The sequence below is a fragment of the Cibotium barometz genome, chromosome 17, assembly GCF_041138505.1.
Source record: "Cibotium barometz isolate CiBa-2024 chromosome 17, ASM4113850v1, whole genome shotgun sequence".
NCBI lineage: Eukaryota > Viridiplantae > Streptophyta > Polypodiopsida > Cyatheales > Cibotiaceae > Cibotium > Cibotium barometz.
Window position 1 is genome coordinate 48,604,255 of NC_141062.1, and position 18,940 is coordinate 48,623,194.

General features: G+C 43.8%; 1 protein-coding gene across 1 annotated transcript in view; it reads left to right on the plus strand.

The window, feature by feature from the left end:
• Window positions 1–18,940, plus strand: part of LOC147630116 (uncharacterized) — a 58,497-nt gene that overhangs the window by 5,167 nt on the left and 34,390 nt on the right. Inside the window, exons 2-13 of the mRNA XM_086811738.1 lie at window positions 8,749–8,790; window positions 8,908–8,978; window positions 9,165–9,230; window positions 9,335–9,406; window positions 9,507–9,579; window positions 9,674–9,711; window positions 9,796–9,912; window positions 10,437–10,556; window positions 10,670–10,750; window positions 11,109–11,177; window positions 11,262–11,339; window positions 11,449–11,592. Coding sequence (XP_086667864.1) covers window positions 8,766–8,790; window positions 8,908–8,978; window positions 9,165–9,230; window positions 9,335–9,406; window positions 9,507–9,579; window positions 9,674–9,711; window positions 9,796–9,912; window positions 10,437–10,556; window positions 10,670–10,750; window positions 11,109–11,177; window positions 11,262–11,339; window positions 11,449–11,592 — 954 coding nt within the window. The 5' untranslated portion in view covers window positions 8,749–8,765. The remainder of the gene's footprint in view (window positions 1–8,748; window positions 8,791–8,907; window positions 8,979–9,164; window positions 9,231–9,334; window positions 9,407–9,506; window positions 9,580–9,673; window positions 9,712–9,795; window positions 9,913–10,436; window positions 10,557–10,669; window positions 10,751–11,108; window positions 11,178–11,261; window positions 11,340–11,448; window positions 11,593–18,940) is intronic.

The window sequence follows — 18,940 nt, forward strand, 5'->3', positions numbered from 1 at the left end:
CTAGTTTGCCTGTTGATGTGCTGTTGGCTAGGTTAGAGGAGTGCCCATGATGTGGCCCATTGGTCGATTGTCACGTGGCACATGTGGCTATCCAAGACCTGTCCGCTTGCTTGTTTGTGCATTGCCCAATGTTGCCCCCGTGTACCATAGAGGAAGTGTGTCACCATCTCCCCCACTTGCAATGCAGATGTTCTCAGCTTCACAGTGTCCACGTAAAATGCCATTAAAGATCCAAGCAAAGCTCATCCATGGCACCCAAGATCCCGGACACCATTAGGCCTCACTTGCAAATGTGAAAACCTATCAGCCAACATCTTCTAAATCTGTCCATGCAATTTGGAACCTAGAAATCAATAGAACAATCACTTTCGAGAGCAAAAAGTGCTCGAAAATCTTTGAACAAGCCGATTTCAATTCTAGCGACTTTCTCGCCTGATTGTACTTTTGTTTTGCTCCTGTCCGGACAATTGTTCCTATGGTTGTGTGGATCTCTATGGCGATGTTGTATGCCCGTATAGCCTCATAGAAGGTAGAGGTGGTGGGGGGGTATGAAAAACGAATGGTTACTAGGCTATTGATTATAAGCTTTTAGTTAATGTAGATCTCTTTTTGCTAGCGCTCTTAGTCCACGTGTAAACCCTTCATCTCCATGCTTCCGCTAATTAACCCTAACCCTAATCTTGGGTTAGCACACGTTCCTAGCCCTAATGCTAGGTTTGTTGGGACGTAACACCGACGCCCGGCTATGCCCCTTGTTGAAAAATTACGATGGATCAAATGCTAAATATTTCATGGTGGTAATGTAAGCATGATTAGGGATACAAGATCAACAAATTAAACAATGAGACAGAATGACAGTAAATAAAACACGTTGTATTAAGCTTTGTATTAGATGCGCCATTATATAGGCAAGAGGTTTAAGCTATTTACATCATCGATTAGATCTGCAAGTTCCCTAAGCTAGATGCCCATGTAAAAGATGATACATCAGATAAAAACTCTTGGTTTACAATGCTATGAAAAAGAGTATCTGAGCTTAAACAAATAATAAGATGTGAGAGTAAAATGGGCCAAGTCCATGGCCATCAAAAAGCATAATCATAGTCTTCAAAGCAAAGGTTTTCCTCATTGGTGGCCTTCGATTGAGAGTCTTCTTCTTTCTTCTCTTCAGCAAGGTAGGCTCTTTGGGCTTTTTTCTTTGCAAAACAAACTCCTCAAGATGTCCTTGTTTGCCACAAAATGTGCACTTGAGGGTCTTCTTGGTTAGAGGAGTGGCTTTCGAGGATGAGGCTTGTTTTTTGACAAAATAAGCACCATCAACATGGTACTCATTTTTCTTTAGAATCCTCTTCTCTTCTTTCAAGAGAGAAGCTTCATTGTTGATGAGGTATGGAGTAGGAAGATTTAAAAGAGTTGTGTGACAAGGGTTGGATATTCATCGAGATGTGACACACTCGTAATCAACACAACAATTCATCATCTTCTATTTCCTTCTTGATTCGTGTGAGTTGTGTTAGAAGGCTTTTAAAATCATTAATGTGGGTAGGCATAGAAGTTGTGGAGTCCTTTTGAAGCCCAAAGAGCTTCACTAGGAGACTAATCTTGGAGTGTTTACATGTAGCACGAAATAATTTGTCTAGGATTTCATATGCATTTTGAGTTGTATCATAAGTATAAATGTGATGTACAAAAGTATCATCCAAGTGTTTCCCTATAATGCCTAGTGCCTTATCATTCTTTAAATCCTATTGTGCACTACTCTCTCTAGTAGTAAGTCTCTCCTCTTTCCCTTGAATAATGTTTCACAAGCCCCTTTTCATGAGATTAAACTTCACCTTGGTTTGCCAGGTGTGAAAGTTCTCCCCTCTAAACTTTTCTCTCACCTCACTAGGAGCCATAGCAAGGTCTTACCTCTTGCAAGAGCAAGGACAGTGTCTAATGCTTCACAAGTTTGTCTTGTCAGTGAAGAATAAAACACAAGTGTTAAACTAAATAATTATGACCACTTAAAGTAATCCCCACAAGAAAGTTAATAACCCATACCTTCTTTCATATACCTTGTCCAAGGTCGCCACGAAACACATTTCGCTTCTCCCGAAACGCGAAATGGGAAATTCGAAACGTCGGTGAAACGTTTCATGCATGGAGTGAAACGTAGAACGTTTCAAGGCAGGCCGTTTAAAAAAAAAAAACATAAAGAAAGAGACTTCTATGAAGTATGAGAAAAACATACAAAAATCACAGCTATAAGCCCATCTTCTCAACATTCAGAAATGGGCATTCAATTCGATGCCCAAATTTGGGGGTTTTGTCCATTTTGGGACAAAATCCCCTAATTGGTTGCCCAATTCGAGCAAATCTCAATTTGGATCCCAAAATTGGTTGCCCAATTCTTCCACTAATTCGAGGGTTTGAGCAAAACCCCTAAATTCAGGTTTGATTTCGGTTTGGGCAAAAACCCCAAATTGGTTGCCCAATTCTTCCACCAATTTGAGGGTTATGATTGATTGATTATTGAACTGTTGGTGTGCACTGTGTATACTTTCAGCTCTTTTGGCACCATGTCCAACCTTCAGATTTTGTGTGTATATAACCGTTTTGATCCATCGTTTCACTGGCCACCTTCTGGTGGTGAAATGTTTCATTCCAAAATGAATCGTTTCAGCAACGTTTGTTTCAGCAGTGAAACGTTTCGCGATGACCTTTACCCTGTCCCATACAAATGAAGGTTGATGCAAGATAAAGATTGAAACCCATTTTAATGACTTCTTTATAATACCAGGGTTTCTTTGGATTCCACAGTTTTCTAGAAGCTCTATTAGTTCTTCTTCTAATGGGCAACTTCTCTCTCCTAGAGGTGCTTGGTGGAGTAGACGTAGAGGTTACTTCTTGTGAAGATTTGGAGGGTTGGTTTATTGAAGATAATGATGAGTTTTCACTCTCAGAAGATGGAATATTAATGATTTCAACCCCACTCTTGCTAGTAGTGGACAAAGCTATAAGGCATGAAGTAAGAAAGAATTATATGCTGTATGGAGAAGATTTTACGCATTGAACTGGATGCTGGAGCTGGCGTCACAAATGGTGAGCCGTGGAGTCGACGACGCATTTGATATAGCAAAACATAGATGAGTGAAGTCCAAAACTGCCTTCACTTTGCCTTCCATGTGAATAGATGTTTATGTTTGGTGTGAATAAAACCTTATAAATTACCTTGCCCAAATTTTGGTTGCTTGAGCACACTACTGTGCGGAGAGATAACAGTGATGATGTCGGCTACAACGATGCAAAGGTGGCAAGCCGACGTCAGATGCTGGCTGTGACGATGAACTTCTACGTGTGTTGGCCACTAGGAACTGCCATTTGCTGCAAAGCGGCACTAGACTACGACCAAAATTGCTGCCGCTCACAATAGTGAGAGAATTGCCATTTGGTGTGTGCGGAGAACGAGGGAGCTTGAAATTGTTGCACTTAGCATTTGTTGACTGGACAAAACTGAGGCGAGGCAACTATAGTTGTCGTGAAGATGCTTGAGTTCAGCAGGCGCTATAGAATTCAAGAAGAAGCTCTGTTACCACTCGTTGCAAAACTACAATGGATCAAATGCTAAATATTTCATGGTGATAATGTAAGCATGATTAGGGATACAAGATCAACAAATTAAACAATGAGACAACATAGGCTGGAAAAACTCTCAAAGAGAGAAATTGGCTAGCTAATCACCACCCAAACTTAGCTCCCCTCTAGGACCACCCCCTAGCTAAGGGTTAGTCACTAAGAGCACCTCATCTTTGAGGTAAGAGCTACTTGTCCTATACGAGGCAGCCCCTATGCAGTACAGGGTGTGGTTTAGGGAGACCTTGCTAGAGGGCATAACCAAGTTTGGAGCTCTGGATAACTCCCACTCCTCATCAATGATGAATGAACCTGTAACTCGTGGCGGGTGCCCGGGAGACTAGGGCCTTTGACACACTTGTTGATACCATCAATGCATATTAAAACATTTAAACATGGCCACAGCCTTAACACATATCCATCATCACTTTGCATAAAACATAAAGCTGGACAAAACATCCACAAATGCTGAAAATGGAGCTTGCACGTGTGACACCGCATAGAGGCCGGAATGGGCCGACCCCCCCCTTGGAGTATTTTATTACCCAAGGAGAATAATATCATGTACAAGCTTTGAGGGCCTTACTCTCCCCACGGGAGATGCCGGATTATCCATATACAAATGCCATAACACAGCCCAACACAAGGCAACTGAGCCGGAACATAGGCTGTAGAAATGCCGAGCCAACAATATGATCCATATACCTCCGTGTGGGTACTGATTCTTCCCCAAAAACCACGGGTCTTCATGCAATAGAAAGGGTACAGCAAGTACAACTCTCCATTCAGCCGGTACAGCAGGTACAATGGCTGGTACAGCTGGTACAATGGCTGGTACAGCAGGTACAGTGGCTGGTACAGCCGGTATGATGGCTGGTACAGCAGGTACAGCAAGTACAGAAGCTGGTACAGCAAGTACAGTGGTTGGTACAGCCGGTATGGTGGCTGGTACAGCAGGTACAGCAAGTACAAATGCTGGTACAGCACATACAATGGCTAGAAATCATAATAAATGATTGAATACCCTTGCCTTCAGTATTTCTTCGCGATGGAGGCCTCCAAAACAGTCCCCAACAGCCGGTATTCTTCATGGGCAGCCTTCAAGAGAGAGAGAAAGAGAGTAGCCATCATTAGAGAAACCTTCAACGGTGGTAGAGGCTAGTGTGCAGCAAGAGAGCCTCCATTAATGAAGAGAGAGGGCTCCAATTTATAGATTTGGGCCTCCCATGAGCTAAAATGGCAAGAGAAGGCTACAATGACAAGTGGAGAGCCACACAATAGCTGAAGTGACAAGTGTGAGGCCACTTGTCTCACTTTGATCCATTTTCTAACAAGTGTCAGGCCACTTGTCTTACTTTGATCCACCTCCTTGCCACATGTCCCAATCTAAGAGATGGGTCCTTCCATAAACTTTATCTCTAAAAATATCCCAACTGGTAGACATTCTGTCATAGGCACTTTGCCAACTCTTGGTATCTGCTCAATTCCAGATGTAATGACGCGAACAGAATTTCCATCGGAGTCGGGCCAAAAATAGCAACTCTCCTAAATTTTAGGAGTGTGGTCCTTTGTATTCTAGGATAATCCCCCATTCCCAAAGCTTGTACTTTCCAAATATTTAAACATCCTGGAGTCCACCAGACCCCTTTCAGACTGGGAAATGTCCAGGCTGGTGACATCCTCCCCAACTTCTTAAAAGTTGTCCGCAACTTTAAGCTTTAAGCCATATATTCAAGATATAATGATGTCCCATCGATTGGGCGAGACGAGACAGTCTCAAAAAATCCAATATAACTGAAGAATCCATGTCCCAAAGAAATGGGCGAGACTAAATAAGTCTCCATAATACCAATATCAAAATCATGTCCCAAGATAAATGGGTGAGACAAAACAGTCCCATAAGTCCAGATATCATAATCATGTCCCAAGATAAATGGGCGAGACAAATCAGTTCCATAAGTCCAGATATCATAATCCATGTCCCAAGTAAATGGGCGAGACAAAACAGTCCCATAAGTCCAGATATCATAATCCATGTCCCAAGTAAATGGGCGAGACAAAATAAGTCCCCTGCCAACGAGACATCGGTCCACATGACCCTTGGCATAGACATAAGTCCCGTCATGTTCACTTTACCACTTGCACTCCGTGTTGGTACTCTGACCACACACCTTGGATGAGAGGTGGGCTTACAAGAGACACACAATGAGCCGGAACGGCCGACCCCTCCCTTGAGTAAATTGTATTACTATTGGAGAAATTCAATACATAGCTTCACGGGCATCCATTGCCAAATCCTCCATGCCAATGCATATGAAATTCAGCATTTAGAAAACAATGGTATGTCGATGTAGATCACCAAGGAGCTGCCTTGACGCCCGGCCCGACTTCAGTGCCCATATTCTCTACCATTGGCTCTATGTTCTACCAAGCAAGGTAGGACAAGAGAAATACTACACAGGGTGGCTAAACAAGGAGTCCTGAAAACAATCACTCGCAGGCATAGATAACCTGGTGTTCCATACGCATTTCTGCTACACATAGTTTATAGGCATTTCGGCCACCAACTCACACTACCCTCTCAAGTGCCCATGTTCCCTTCCATCTGCTCTCTATTGTTCCACCCACACATGGTAGAAACAATCTTCAAGAGAGCACGTAGGACAAGAGAACACTACACAGGGTATGTTGTGCTTGTCACTACCCTTTGAAGTGCCCATGCTCCCTTCCATCTGCTCTCTATTGTTCCACCCTCCCATGGTAGAAACAATCTTCAAGAGAGCACGTAGGACAAGAGAACACTACACACGGTATGTGAATCATGAGTTCCATAAGTCCAATGCATCCCAAATAAAGGGAGCCAAAAAGAATAATCCATCCCAGTAAAAGGGAGCCATAAACATAATCCATAAACCTGAGGATGGATCCAAATTCCTAGAAAAGAAGTCCAGGAATCCATACACCTGTACACCATAATCCTTGTATACCATAACTCTTACCACATACTCCGTGCTAACCACACACCTTGGAGTAGAGGTGGACTTTATCCATAAAAGCATCATATCCATGAGATATCCAAAGATTTCTTCTCTATAAACTCGGACAGATTCGTCCATAGAAATTGCTTGTGAAGCCCAATATCTATATAAATCTCGTCCAAGAAAGAAATCTCCATAGATATAATTCATCCCAATAAAAGGAGCCATGAAAAGAATTCATCCCATTAAAGGGAGCCATAAACAGTGTTTCCCTGAAACCATCTCAAGGCAAACAACAACACCTTTCTCCTTGCATAGCTATACAAGGGTTAGTGAACATCAAAAACACTTCATAGTAAATAGCCAAAGCACCAACTTTGCAAACTCAAAGTATACTTAGCTGTTCTTTGCCAGGTTGGTCATGAAGCCAAAAGAAATATCTCCTCACCATATCCTTAAGATATCCCGAGGGCCGAGATATTTCTCCATATAGCTTGCCTGGAAGCTTGATAATATAATCCACAATATCCATATGGAAAGAGTGCTAAACGTGTGCACATAAAGTCAACTCCATACTTCCAAGATAAATTTTGTGAATTCATAAATCCTTAGACCAAGCTGTCACCGCATAGAGGCCGGAATGGGCCGACCCCCCCCTTGGAGTATTTTATTACCCAAGGAGAATAATATCATGTACAAGCTTTGAGGGCCTTACTCTCCCCACGGGAGATGCCGGATTATCCATATACAAATGCCATAACACAGCCCAACACAAGGCAACTGAGTCGGAACATAGGCTGTAGAAATGCCGAGCCAACAATATGATCCATATACCTCCGTGTGGGTACTGATTCTTCCCCAAAAACCACGGGTCTTCATGCAATAGAAAGGGTACAGCAAGTACAACTCTCCATTCAGCCGGTACAGCAGGTACAATGGTTGGTACAACCGGTGCAATGGCTGGTACAGCAGGTACAGTGGCTGGTACAGCCGGTATAGTGGCTGGTACAGCAGGTACAGCAAGTACAGAAGCTGGTACAGCAAGTACATTGGTTGGTACAGCCGGTATGGTGGCTGGTACAGCAGGTACAGCAAGTACAAATGCTTGTACAACACATACAATGGCTAGAAATCATAATAAATGATTGAATACCCTTGCCTTCAGTATTTCTTCGCGATGGAAGCCTCCAAAACAGTCCCCAACAGCCGGTATTCTTCATGGGCAGCCTTCAAGAGAGAGAGAAAGAGAGTAGCCATCATTAGAGAAACCTTCAATGGTGGTAGAGGCTAGTGTGCAGCAAGAGAGCCTCCATTAATGAAGAGAGAGGGCTCCAATTTATAGATTTGGGCCTCCCATGAGCTAAAATGGCAAGAGAAGGCTACAATGACAAGTGGAGAGCCACACAATAGCTGAAGTGACAAGTGTGAGGCCACTTGTCTCACTTTGATCCATTTTCTAACAAGTGTCAGGCCACTTGTCTTACCTCCTTGCCACATGTCCCAATCTAAGAGATGGGTCCTTCCATAAACTTTATCTCTAAAAATATCCCAACTGGTAGACATTCTGTCATAGGCACTTTGCCAACTCTTGGTATCTGCTCAATTCCAGATGTAATGACGCGAACAGAATTTCCATCGGAGTCGGGCCAAAAATAGCAACTCTCCTAAATTTTAGGAGTGTGGTCATTTGTATTCTAGGATAATCCCCCATTCCCAAAGCTTGTACTTTCCAAATATTTAAACATCCTGGAGTCCACCAGACCCCTTTCAGACTGGGAAATGTCCAGGCTGGTGACAGAACCATAGATCCATATTTATAGTCTAGGGTCTCAAGTGGGTTAATTCTTAATTAACGTAATCTTAGTTATTAAGCTGGCCCAAATTATGTCTTTAGGGGACGTAACACACTTAAACAACTTCTTTCCCCCTCATGTTGAAGCTCACATCTTGTGTTGTATGATCACACTTATGTAGCCCGTAGCCCAAAGTCAAATTCTATTACACTTGTGGAGAAGTAATGCATGTTACAGTTCCATTTATTGTCTTGTGAAATAACTTGGGTCCACACCTGTTTGGCTAGATGATAATTTTCATATTTTGGTTTTTTTAGTAACTTTGTTCTATGTGATTGTGTGTTTTGTGGTTATTTATTTAGGCTCATAGCTTGCATCAATGGAGAATGGAGCCAATACACCAGGTATGAGTTGTTTTATACCTGGATTTTGTTTGATTCTGAGGCCATCATCAAGAAACTGTAGTTATTTCTTCCACAATATACTCGAATATCAATTAGACAGATGCATTGTCTTTGCAGGTAAAGTAAAAGGGTCAGAAGTTTTTGTTGGCGGGCTTCAGCAGTCTGTAAAGGAGGAAATGATACGTGAGGTAGGCCCACATGTACTTTTGATGCATGGCCCATATGATGTAGGTGTTTTAGGTATGCACTGCACGGCACTCCATGGCTGCAGCATCAAATCTGGTGGTTCAAATCTGTTCGTGAGTTGGAGTTGTCGAGAGTATATAATGTTTGAATAATTCTTTCCTGGCAATTTCTTATGGGCTGGTCTGCAGGTCTTTCGGGAATTTGGGGAGATCGTTGAGATTCGCCTGATGAAAGATCAAAATGGGAACCTTAAGGTGTGCTCTGTATATGCTCCCTTTTCTGCACGATGCCTTGTATAACAAGACTAGTTTTGTGGGATGTCATTTTTATGCTGATATCATTGGGTGAGTGTGACTAGGGTTATGGCTTTGTACGCTTTACAACAAAGGAAGCTGCATTGAAGGCTCAGAAGGAAAAACATGGCACAATTGTATGCTCTGCTCTCAGATCTTATTGTCATGTCCTTTTCTCTCAAGATGGCTATGCTTTCTCATTGTTTCCTGTATTGATGACCCTTTTTTTTCGTAAAGCTGCAAGGCAAGAAGATTCGTGTTTCTCCTTCTACTGATCAAGACAGGATCTTTATTGGAAGCTTAAAGAGAGGTGCTGTTCTTTCTGTTCCTTTGAAGGGGGTGCAGTGTGTGTTGTTGAGGCCTTTCTGTTATTTAAGATACTCATTGTCTATTTACTCATTCAGAGTGGGCACAGGAGGACCTAGAGCGCATGATCCGGCAGGTAATCAGATTAGTTTATGCAATGCTTTGCTTCCAATGCTTGGAAGTATCCTACTGCTCTGAGATGTCACACTCTTCTCTACAGGCTTTTCAGGATGTTGTATCTGTGGAACTTGCAGTTGTTCCAGCCCCGGAAGGAACTCCTGCTGACAAGAAAAGGCAGAATAGAGGGTTTGGTTTCATCACCTTCAAGGACCACTCAGTATGTGTTTTAAATCCCAAATTCTGCTTTGTACACCGGTTGAAGTGAGAAAGTCTGTTTGACTTTCTTGACGATTTTCAGAGTGTCCAGGCTATTAGTGTCTCAGTTACTGTTTACACAGTCCATCTGAAACATAGTCCTGTGCTATTGGGCAAGAGTGGGCAAGAATTTTGTTTAATTTAAAAGTTTGACTTGTCACCCCCTTCCCCACCCCCTTCCCCTCGGGAGGGGCATCACTCCCGGAGTCCCTTTATGGAGAGAGGGGCATGTGAGTGAGGTTTCTGTAAAGCTCAAGGTGTGCAAGGTTGAGGTGTTATAATGCTATAGCCCTTATCTAGAAAAGGGACCGATGCCTTGCCCAGATACTGGGCCCCCACAATAATCATGCTGGCCTTTTTCTAGCAGCTTTACTATGTTGCTATGATACCTCTGTTCAAGATGTTAGGTTCCTTTTTCATGCCTGCATGCCTTTTTTTGTAAACTCTAAATTCTTTCTGAATTTCCCTTAAATGACTACATTCCAGGCTGCAGCCCGTGCTTATCGGGTTGGGAACAAGCCAGATTTCACTTTGGAAGGTAAATGGCACCCCATCATCGACTGGGCTCAAAGTGAGGCTGAGTTTGATCCAGATGAAATGGCTAAGGTATTTGGCAAGTGACTCTAGTTTTGTTGGAGGGAAAGCACAATACCTGCTTCATTGACCATCTGCTTATTTCAAACCTAGCAAGCTACCAATGGTCTGGCATCTGGTTTCAGGTCAAAGTAGCGTTTGTTACCAACCTTCCAAGCAGTGTGAAGGAGGATTTTCTGAGAAAACTTTTTGAGCCATATGGAAAGGTATGAAACTCTAAATGAGGGGGTTATCCCTTTGTTTCTATATCACCAATTTTTTTTTTCCCGACTAGCCTTAGGCCCAAGATCCTCCCATAGTTACTGAATTTTCACTGCCCGTACGTGCTTAATTATCGGCCCGTAGGCGATGCCGCTGAGGAAGCACCAAGGGGGGTTTTGAACCCAGGACCTCTTGGTCCTAGGCAAACACCTTCACTGCTTGAGCTATCACCTTTTTGGCTTCTATATCACCATTTAGTGCAGTCACATAAAGTTTTCGTTGCTAACAAGTGCTCCTCGTTTCAGCTCAGTTTCTGATCTTCAATAAGTGTTTTTAGTGTATTTTGTATCCCTTCTTTTGCAGCTTGAAAGGGTAGCAATATCCAGAAAGGGGAATATTCCTGTTGGATTTGTACATTTCATAAACCGTTCTGTAAGTAGAAAATCCACTTATTCATGAGTGTGCATGCAAATTCTTTTAAGTACCTTGGTTTAGTGTACATGCATCAACTTTCAGGACCTTGAGTCAGCAATCAAAGAGCTAGATGGCAAGACAGTGGATGGGCCTGAGAAAGGCCATAATTTCAAGCTACAGGTTTGACTCCTAGTGTTTAGACATTCAGTTTTCATTAAAAATCCTGGCAATTGCGCGATATCTAGTTCTGCTTGCTGATTCTGTATTTGTTTGGATTCATTAAGTGCAGGTTGCAGTTTCCAAACCAGTAGATAAATCTAAGAAGAGAAGTAGAGAAGAATTGGAGAGCACAGGAGCTAAGAAGGGTGGAGTGCAGAAAGTGGATTCTGGTGGAGCATATCCAGTTACTAGTGCAGTTGGTCCCCCCCGGCTTGTAAGAAAAAATCAACTCCCAGCAATGTGTGTTTTTGAATAAGCATTCATCATGGCACATTTTGGTCTGTATAGAGAGAGAGAGAGAGAGAGAGAGAGAGAGGGAATATATATTAACATCTACAAAAGACCAAAGGATCCATGGAGATCGAAAGCATCACAATGAGTCCATGAAGTAACTTTATCATCGTAAAAAGGACAAACTACGGCTCCAATTAAACAACCATCTAGATAAACAACCATATGAACGAATAAAAAAGAAGCCCTGTGATGGCTGAAGCATGTGAAGTAATCACACTACATATCTCAAGTACATGCTCCCCTCTGGAAGAGGGGAGTCACTGTGTAGGCGCTGCACAGGATCTGTAACCTCATACCTGCCCTTGACCGTGGAGGAGCATCTCCATGTCCCTGGAGGATCTCTTGAATGTGGAACTGCTGTGTGGAAGGTTGCCTCGGCCTGGTGGGTCCCCGATGTCTCGCTGGCTGTAACTGGACTCCTCTCTGATGTGACATTGTGGTGGCTCTGGTGCAGTCAGTGTATGCTGCCTGGTCTGTCTGGTAATATCATCCAAGTCTGTGGGCCTTCGTGGTTGCTTGGTGCCTCCATAGAATAAACTGGTTGGGAGGGGTCTGAAGTATCTGGAACCTGTGTCCAGGGGTGTCTGTTGGCGTAACTCCATCAGGTAGAGTACTAATAAGCAGTGCTCGTCTGGAAGTTCAATGGCCCTGGAAAATGGGCAGTGGAATCTTTTTAAGCCACTGAGAATTTGGAGAGATAGTGCTCCTCCATTTCAACCTCTAGAGAGCAGTGTAAAGATCCTGTCCTCCCTTGCAATGCTCTGTACTCTCTCTGTCTCCACCCTCGGGCACTGTGATAAGACATATCTGTCTGATTGCAATCCCTTGGCATGAGAGAGAGATAGAAAGAAAGATCATATTATGTGTACTGAGGCGGGTATGGGCCTATGAGCCCTGGAGAAAGGCATGTTGCGCACGTACAAAGACTGGAGCATTTGGTTTATGAGAGAGAAATGAAATGAAATGAAATGTTATATTAACGTCTTCAAAAGGCCATAATGACCTATGAGACCAAAAGTTACATCATGGTGGATCTGATACAATGTCTGGATAAAAAAAACCCAACAAATGAAAACCCAGAGAGAGAGAGAGAGAGAGAGAGATGAAATGAAATGATATATTAATGTTTTCAAAAGGCCAAAATGACCTATGAGACCAAAAAGGTTACAACAATTGGTGGATCTGATACAATGTTTGAGTAAGAAAAGCTAAAACAACTAAACAACTAACTGAAACTAAAACAACAACTATGGGGAAAAGTAAGGTACTAGGAGCTCCTAATGGATAACATCTGCGAAGGAAAACTCGAGCAACAAAGGTAAGCATCATATACATCACTATCCAAAGATGTCTCTCATCGGTCGATGGCGTATATCCTCAATGTCCTCCATGGTGAGTACTCTGATTGGACGTCTCCCATGCCGTGCTAGTATGGTCCTGATCCTCTGTTGTACTAAAGACCCTGTAACTATTTGGCCCTCCTAGCTCTATTTCACATAATGAAATCCATGCCCGGACACCAGACGGGTGGAAGAAGACATGGGAACAGGGTCCACAAGGATTGATTAAGAAAAAGCACCATTCTTGGTCAAAAAGCAAGAAAAAAAGCAAAAAGTCAAACAGGGTTGACCGCGAGCCATTAGAAAGAGGAGACAAAGCCGAACCGAAAAGCTAAAAGGCGCTTTCTCAAAAAGTAGCTGGCCAAAAAGCAAGGCCTTAAAGCTAGAAAAGCCAAGCACCAAAAGTTGAGTAATATTTTATTAATAAAAGTAAAAAGAGCAAAAGTAAGGCTAATCATGGAGTTTTTCATCGCTACCCGTTGATTTCGGAGGGCCTCCAGCAATTGCAGTGCCATGTCACCATCTTTTTGTGCGACTGTACGGATATAAAATTTTAGAAACCCTAAAATTGCTCAAAAAACCCTAAAAATTGCTTTTTGGATGTTTTATCGCCCAAAAACCATTAAAATAAGTTTTATATTAGTTTTCTTGCGAGAAAGAGCTTTTCCATGGTTTTCTTCATGGACAGGGCTATAGGAGTTGTGGAGATTACTCATGGGATGAGTGAGCATTTCTTGGACTTGGACATATAGCTTGGACATGGAACATGAAGCTCGGACATGGAAGCTTGAACTTGAGCATAGACATGAAGATAGCTTGGGCATGAAGCTTGGACATGAACATGGAACACAATGCTTAGACATGGAGCTTGGATTTTGGAGTGGGATTTGGACTTGGACTTGGACTTGGATTTGGATTTATTGGACTTGGGATCCATCGGATTTGGATATTGGATCTGATACTAGCTCGGTGAGAGATACTTGTGGGTCATCCCCGTGGTGTGCTTGACATCAGAGATCTTGTGCGTTGACATCGACATCGACTTGGATATCCTACATTGGCATATTTGTTTGTTTTGTATTCATTGATTGTATTGATCCTAGCCAGCGTGCCCATGGATTGTTCTTGAATAAATTCCGAAAAGGGAGCGGGTTCTGTTCCCTGCTCAATGTGGTGTACTGTGCAAGATCTCCATTCCCTTTTCTCTCTCCCCTCTCTCTCTTTATATTTTTCTCTCTTGGACACGTGGTTGAGTCTGTCACTGCATGCCCCGCTCGGCGTACAGACCCAATGGGCCTATGAGACCAAAGTGATACAGTAATCTTCATGGCATATCTTATCATGGAACGAAAAATGAAAGAGAACAAATTAAAACTATCTCATTGGAGTGATACAAAACTGTCCATGGAAATCTCATCATGAAATACAAGGAACATGAAACATGAGAGGAGCATCTGTCACCAATTGGCCGACCATTTGGTCCATCTCCAGTTTTTGCGTCTCGTTCACTTGAGGCCAGGCCAGTGTCTCGTGTGAAGAGGCCAGTATTTTGCTGACATGGACGGGAGCCAGACTGGTGCCACCTGTGTGTTAGCAGGATAGTGTCGTATGGACGGGAGCCAGACTGGTGCCACCCGTGTATGACCTGGACTGTGTTCGACCCATGGGACTGTCACGCCATGGAAGAGCCAGTATTCGTGCCGTGTTTTGCCTATGGGACTGTCACACCATAGGGAGACTCGTGCCTGGAACTGTGTCTTACCTATGGGACTGTCACTCCATAGGAAGACCAGGTTTTTATGTTTTTATTTCGTGCCAGTTTTGTGCCGACAGATATTTTGTACTTGTTCCATGAATGGGAGATATGTCCATGTTACTATTTGCACATGCACACATATTTTGCATGTTTGAAACTGTTTTCGCATGACATGTATTTGTGTGTTTGCCTCCTTGACGTATTACTTACTGAGCGGGGACGCCTGCCAGTGAGTCGTGAAGTCTGCTCTGTATTCTGACGAGTTTTGGTGCATGTGAACAAGTGGTAAGTATGTTGCACATGTAGTTTTTAATATTTTATTCTAACCTTTTAATTTATAAGGTTAGGCGTTCACATTCACTTAAATGTGGGCACCCCCTTTGGGCACCCACTTAGGGGCCAAGGTGGGGAGCCCCACTTAAGTGAGTGTGGGGGTGGGCATGGTCACCTACCCAAACTCCAACACCCACATGCAAGCGTGGAGTAAAACTTCACTTTAATTTTATTAAACTCCCTCCTTCAAGCGTGAAAAAAACCATCGCTTCTATCTGGCGTTGAATTCACCAACCGGCGACCATCTCTACGCATGTTTTCTGAGGCGGCTATTGAACTGCTGCGTATAATTCATCCAGGCGACTTCTGAATTGCTGCACATACTCTCTCAGTCGGCTGCATACTCCACGCCATCTTTTCCTCATGTTGAAGCCAGGCGGCTGTTTGCAGCAACCAGACGGCTGCCTGAACTGAAGCTGGCAGCTGCGTTGATTCCTCAGCAGGCTGCCCTCTTCACCAGGCGACTTTACCAGCCAACTGTGCTCTGCACACAGGTGGCTCCACCTTCAGCGGGCTGCCCTCTCCAGCAGTTTGTGCATGTTTTACCCGACCAGCAGATTCCGCCTGTTTCCTGCAGGCATCTACACCACCTCCCCTTTGAAGCCAGGTGGCTGTGTGCTCCATCTACAGCAAACAGCTGCGCATACTCCACCTCCTCTCCTGCAGGCAGCTGTGCCATCTCAACAAGGTGGTTGCTCCTTCTGTCCAGCAGGCTGCGAGTGACTGTGCACTCCATCTCCAAAAAGACAAGAGGCTGTGCACTCCATCTCCAATAAGGCAAGAGGCTGTGTACTCTAACTCCAGCAAGCTGCTCTTTCTCCCCACACAGCAGCCAGGTCTCTCTCCTCCCTTGCAAGTGGATGCTTCTTCTCTCACAGCAGGCGGCTGTACCCTTTGTGGTGGTGCTTGTCTTGATGGTTCTACACGAGGCAACTATTTCTTCAACAAGGGTGGCTTCATATTCTACACAAACACCACAAGTATTGGTTTTCTATCAACCATCTACAAGTAAGTGATTTTCAGATTTGAGTAAAGTATTTTATGTTTAAATCTGATAAAGGATTCATCCCGCTCGCCCAACACCCGTTCGGTGCCGGGTTGTTCAAGCTCTATTGGAGAACCTCGGTCCAAAGGTGCTGAGATCGGGAGAGCCAGGCGTTAGTACGAGAGCGCCTGTTTGTGCATGGTCTCGGAACACCAGTGAGGCGCTCTCCGCGGAGTCCAGTGAAAGCACAGGACCGTAGAGATTGGACCACACTAGTGGTCGTTCTGCTTCGAGCTTCTACACCAAGTTTCGACTTCGAGCCTGTTTGTTTGGTATTGTTTTCATATGTACATGGACATTATCTGGTTCTTGGAACCCATGGAGCATTGTATTTATTAAATACTCCCAATAAATATATCATATATTGAGGGGGGGGTCGGCCCGTTCCGGCGCCAGTGCTGGTGTCCATCTTTCCATTTCATTTCTTTTAAAGTTCAAGTTGTATTAAGTTGTCCATTTCAAATTTGTGGTTTTAAAGTTGTGCTATTAAGCGTGTGGGTGTCCAACGGAGTCTTTCCCACCTGACGGGATCGGTTTCATTGGTATCAGAGCACGGTTGTTTCCCTCTTCCTAGTGGGGAAACGAACCTGTGTACTGGACATCCCGCTTTTAGCAAACTTAAAACACAATGGACAGCCAAGGTAACCCTTTGGAAGTGCCAAATTCGAGGGGTCCATCTAGTGCCTCTCGTGGGTTTGATGCCCTGCGAGGTAGACACAAGCCCCTTGAAAGGGTTATGGATAGTGAATCCAAGGGTCAACTGTCTCCAGGGAAGACAGTTATGCTTGAACAAGAGCCTGATGCTATGAGGGCTGAAATGGAACATATGAGAAAACTTTTGCAGGCTCAAGAGCAAGAGTTAAAGTTTTTGCATGAAGATCCCCATCTGCAAAGTGTTATTGAAGCCAGGAAGGCTGATGCTATGGTTGATGTAACTTTTAAATCAATGGCTCGTGAAGTGGGCAAGAAACCAAGGGAGTTGGCACTTGCCTATCTCCTTCGCAAAGGTGATATCAAAGAGGGGGATGACGGAGAGCTGAAATTCAGAAATCCACCTCGTTTGAAGCATGGAGATCCCGCATCCCAAAGGCTGAAATCTTTTATGCAAAAGGAAGAGGTGACTGTCACCTCTCGACATGCATCTTCTCCCCAAGGCACTAAGCCTGACAGATATATGTATGCTAGTGCTCATGGAGGGCATGAAAGTCACATGCATGCAAGATATGTATCTCATGGTGACAGGTTTGCTTCCAGAAAAATTTTGCCTTCTGAGTTGTCTCATGGAGAGACCATGCCATATGCAGGTAAGTCACATGCATCTGAGTTTCGAGTTCGTGGAGCACATGCCACCGTGTCCCATGAAGCTTCTATGACGGCCCATGGAGCCCATGCAGATAGGGCTACCCCGTTGGATAAGGGGAAAAGAAAAAGAGAAGACCATGAGCCTCATGCCAGGAAGCTCAAGGAATTCAAAGCAGGTGATAAATCTGTCAAATTTGATGTCTTTCATGGTGAACATGATGCTTCTAAGGTGTTAGCATTTGTGGCACAGTTCGACATTGCTTTTAGCGATGAGGATTTCACAGAAAAGTCAAAGGTGCGCCATGCTAGCATGTTTTTGAAAGGGACTGCTGCCCATTGGTGGATCACTGAAAAGATCACCAAGGATCCCATCTCCACTTGGAAGGAATTCAAAGACAGATTTTATGCTCAGTTCTTGCCACCCAATGCAGAGCAAACTCTCACTCAAAAGTGGGATAGGTTGGAGCAAAAAGATAATGAGAGTGTGCAACAGTATGTTAACAAATTCTGGAAAGTGTTGCTGGAAGTGACTCCCTTCATGCTAATCACTGAGGATGAAAGAAAGAGGAAGTTTCGTTCTGGACTGCAACCAGCATACCGTTCGGGCATTGAATTGCACCCGAAACATACGTTGCAACGACTCACAGCTTCTGCTCTTGCCTACGGAGCAATTGGTACTCAAGATCAAGCAGGATCAAGGAGGTTCCAAGGGAAAGGACAAGGCTGTCCCAAATCAGCAAAAGGGTGGACAGCCACCTAAAAAGAACTTCCGGGAGCCCTACAAGGGTGGTAAAGCTGAAAATAACACATCTAAAGAACAGGGCCCAAGGAAGAACAAATTTGGATTAACCCCGGAGCAAAGAGAGCAATATGCCAAGGATGGAAAATGCTTTTCTTGTGGTAGCAAAGACCACATGTTTCGGCAATGCCCAGATCGCAAATCAAAGCACGAGGACAAGCACACCAAAGCTAATGTACATGCAGTTCCTGATGTGCAAGGAAATACAGGTCATGATGCAAAAGAGCGAATGGTTTGCAAGGCTTGGGGGCAAATCAAGGATCAGCCCGCACTCTTCATGTTTGATGACTGTGCAACTGACAATTTCATCTCTATGCAAATGACAGTTGCATTGGGTATTGAGGTTGAAAACATGGGACCTCAGATTGAAGCCGAAGCTGCATTTATTGGTAAAGAGGTGCAGGTTACCTCTTTGATAGGGAAGTTGCGTATCCATATCCAGGGCTACCTTGACAATGAGCATTTCTTAGTTGCTCCACTGAATGGATGTGATGTATTGTTGGGCAAGCCGTGGCACCATAGGCTTGAGCCCCGCAAAGACTACAAGTCTAATATGATTTCTTTTATGCATAAAGGTCGCATGCATTTTATTGATGCTGGCAAAGAAGGGGATTCCATCCCAGTTGTATCACACATCCAAATTAATAAAGCAATGAAAAAGAGTCTTACAACGTACTTGGTTTTTGTGCGTGA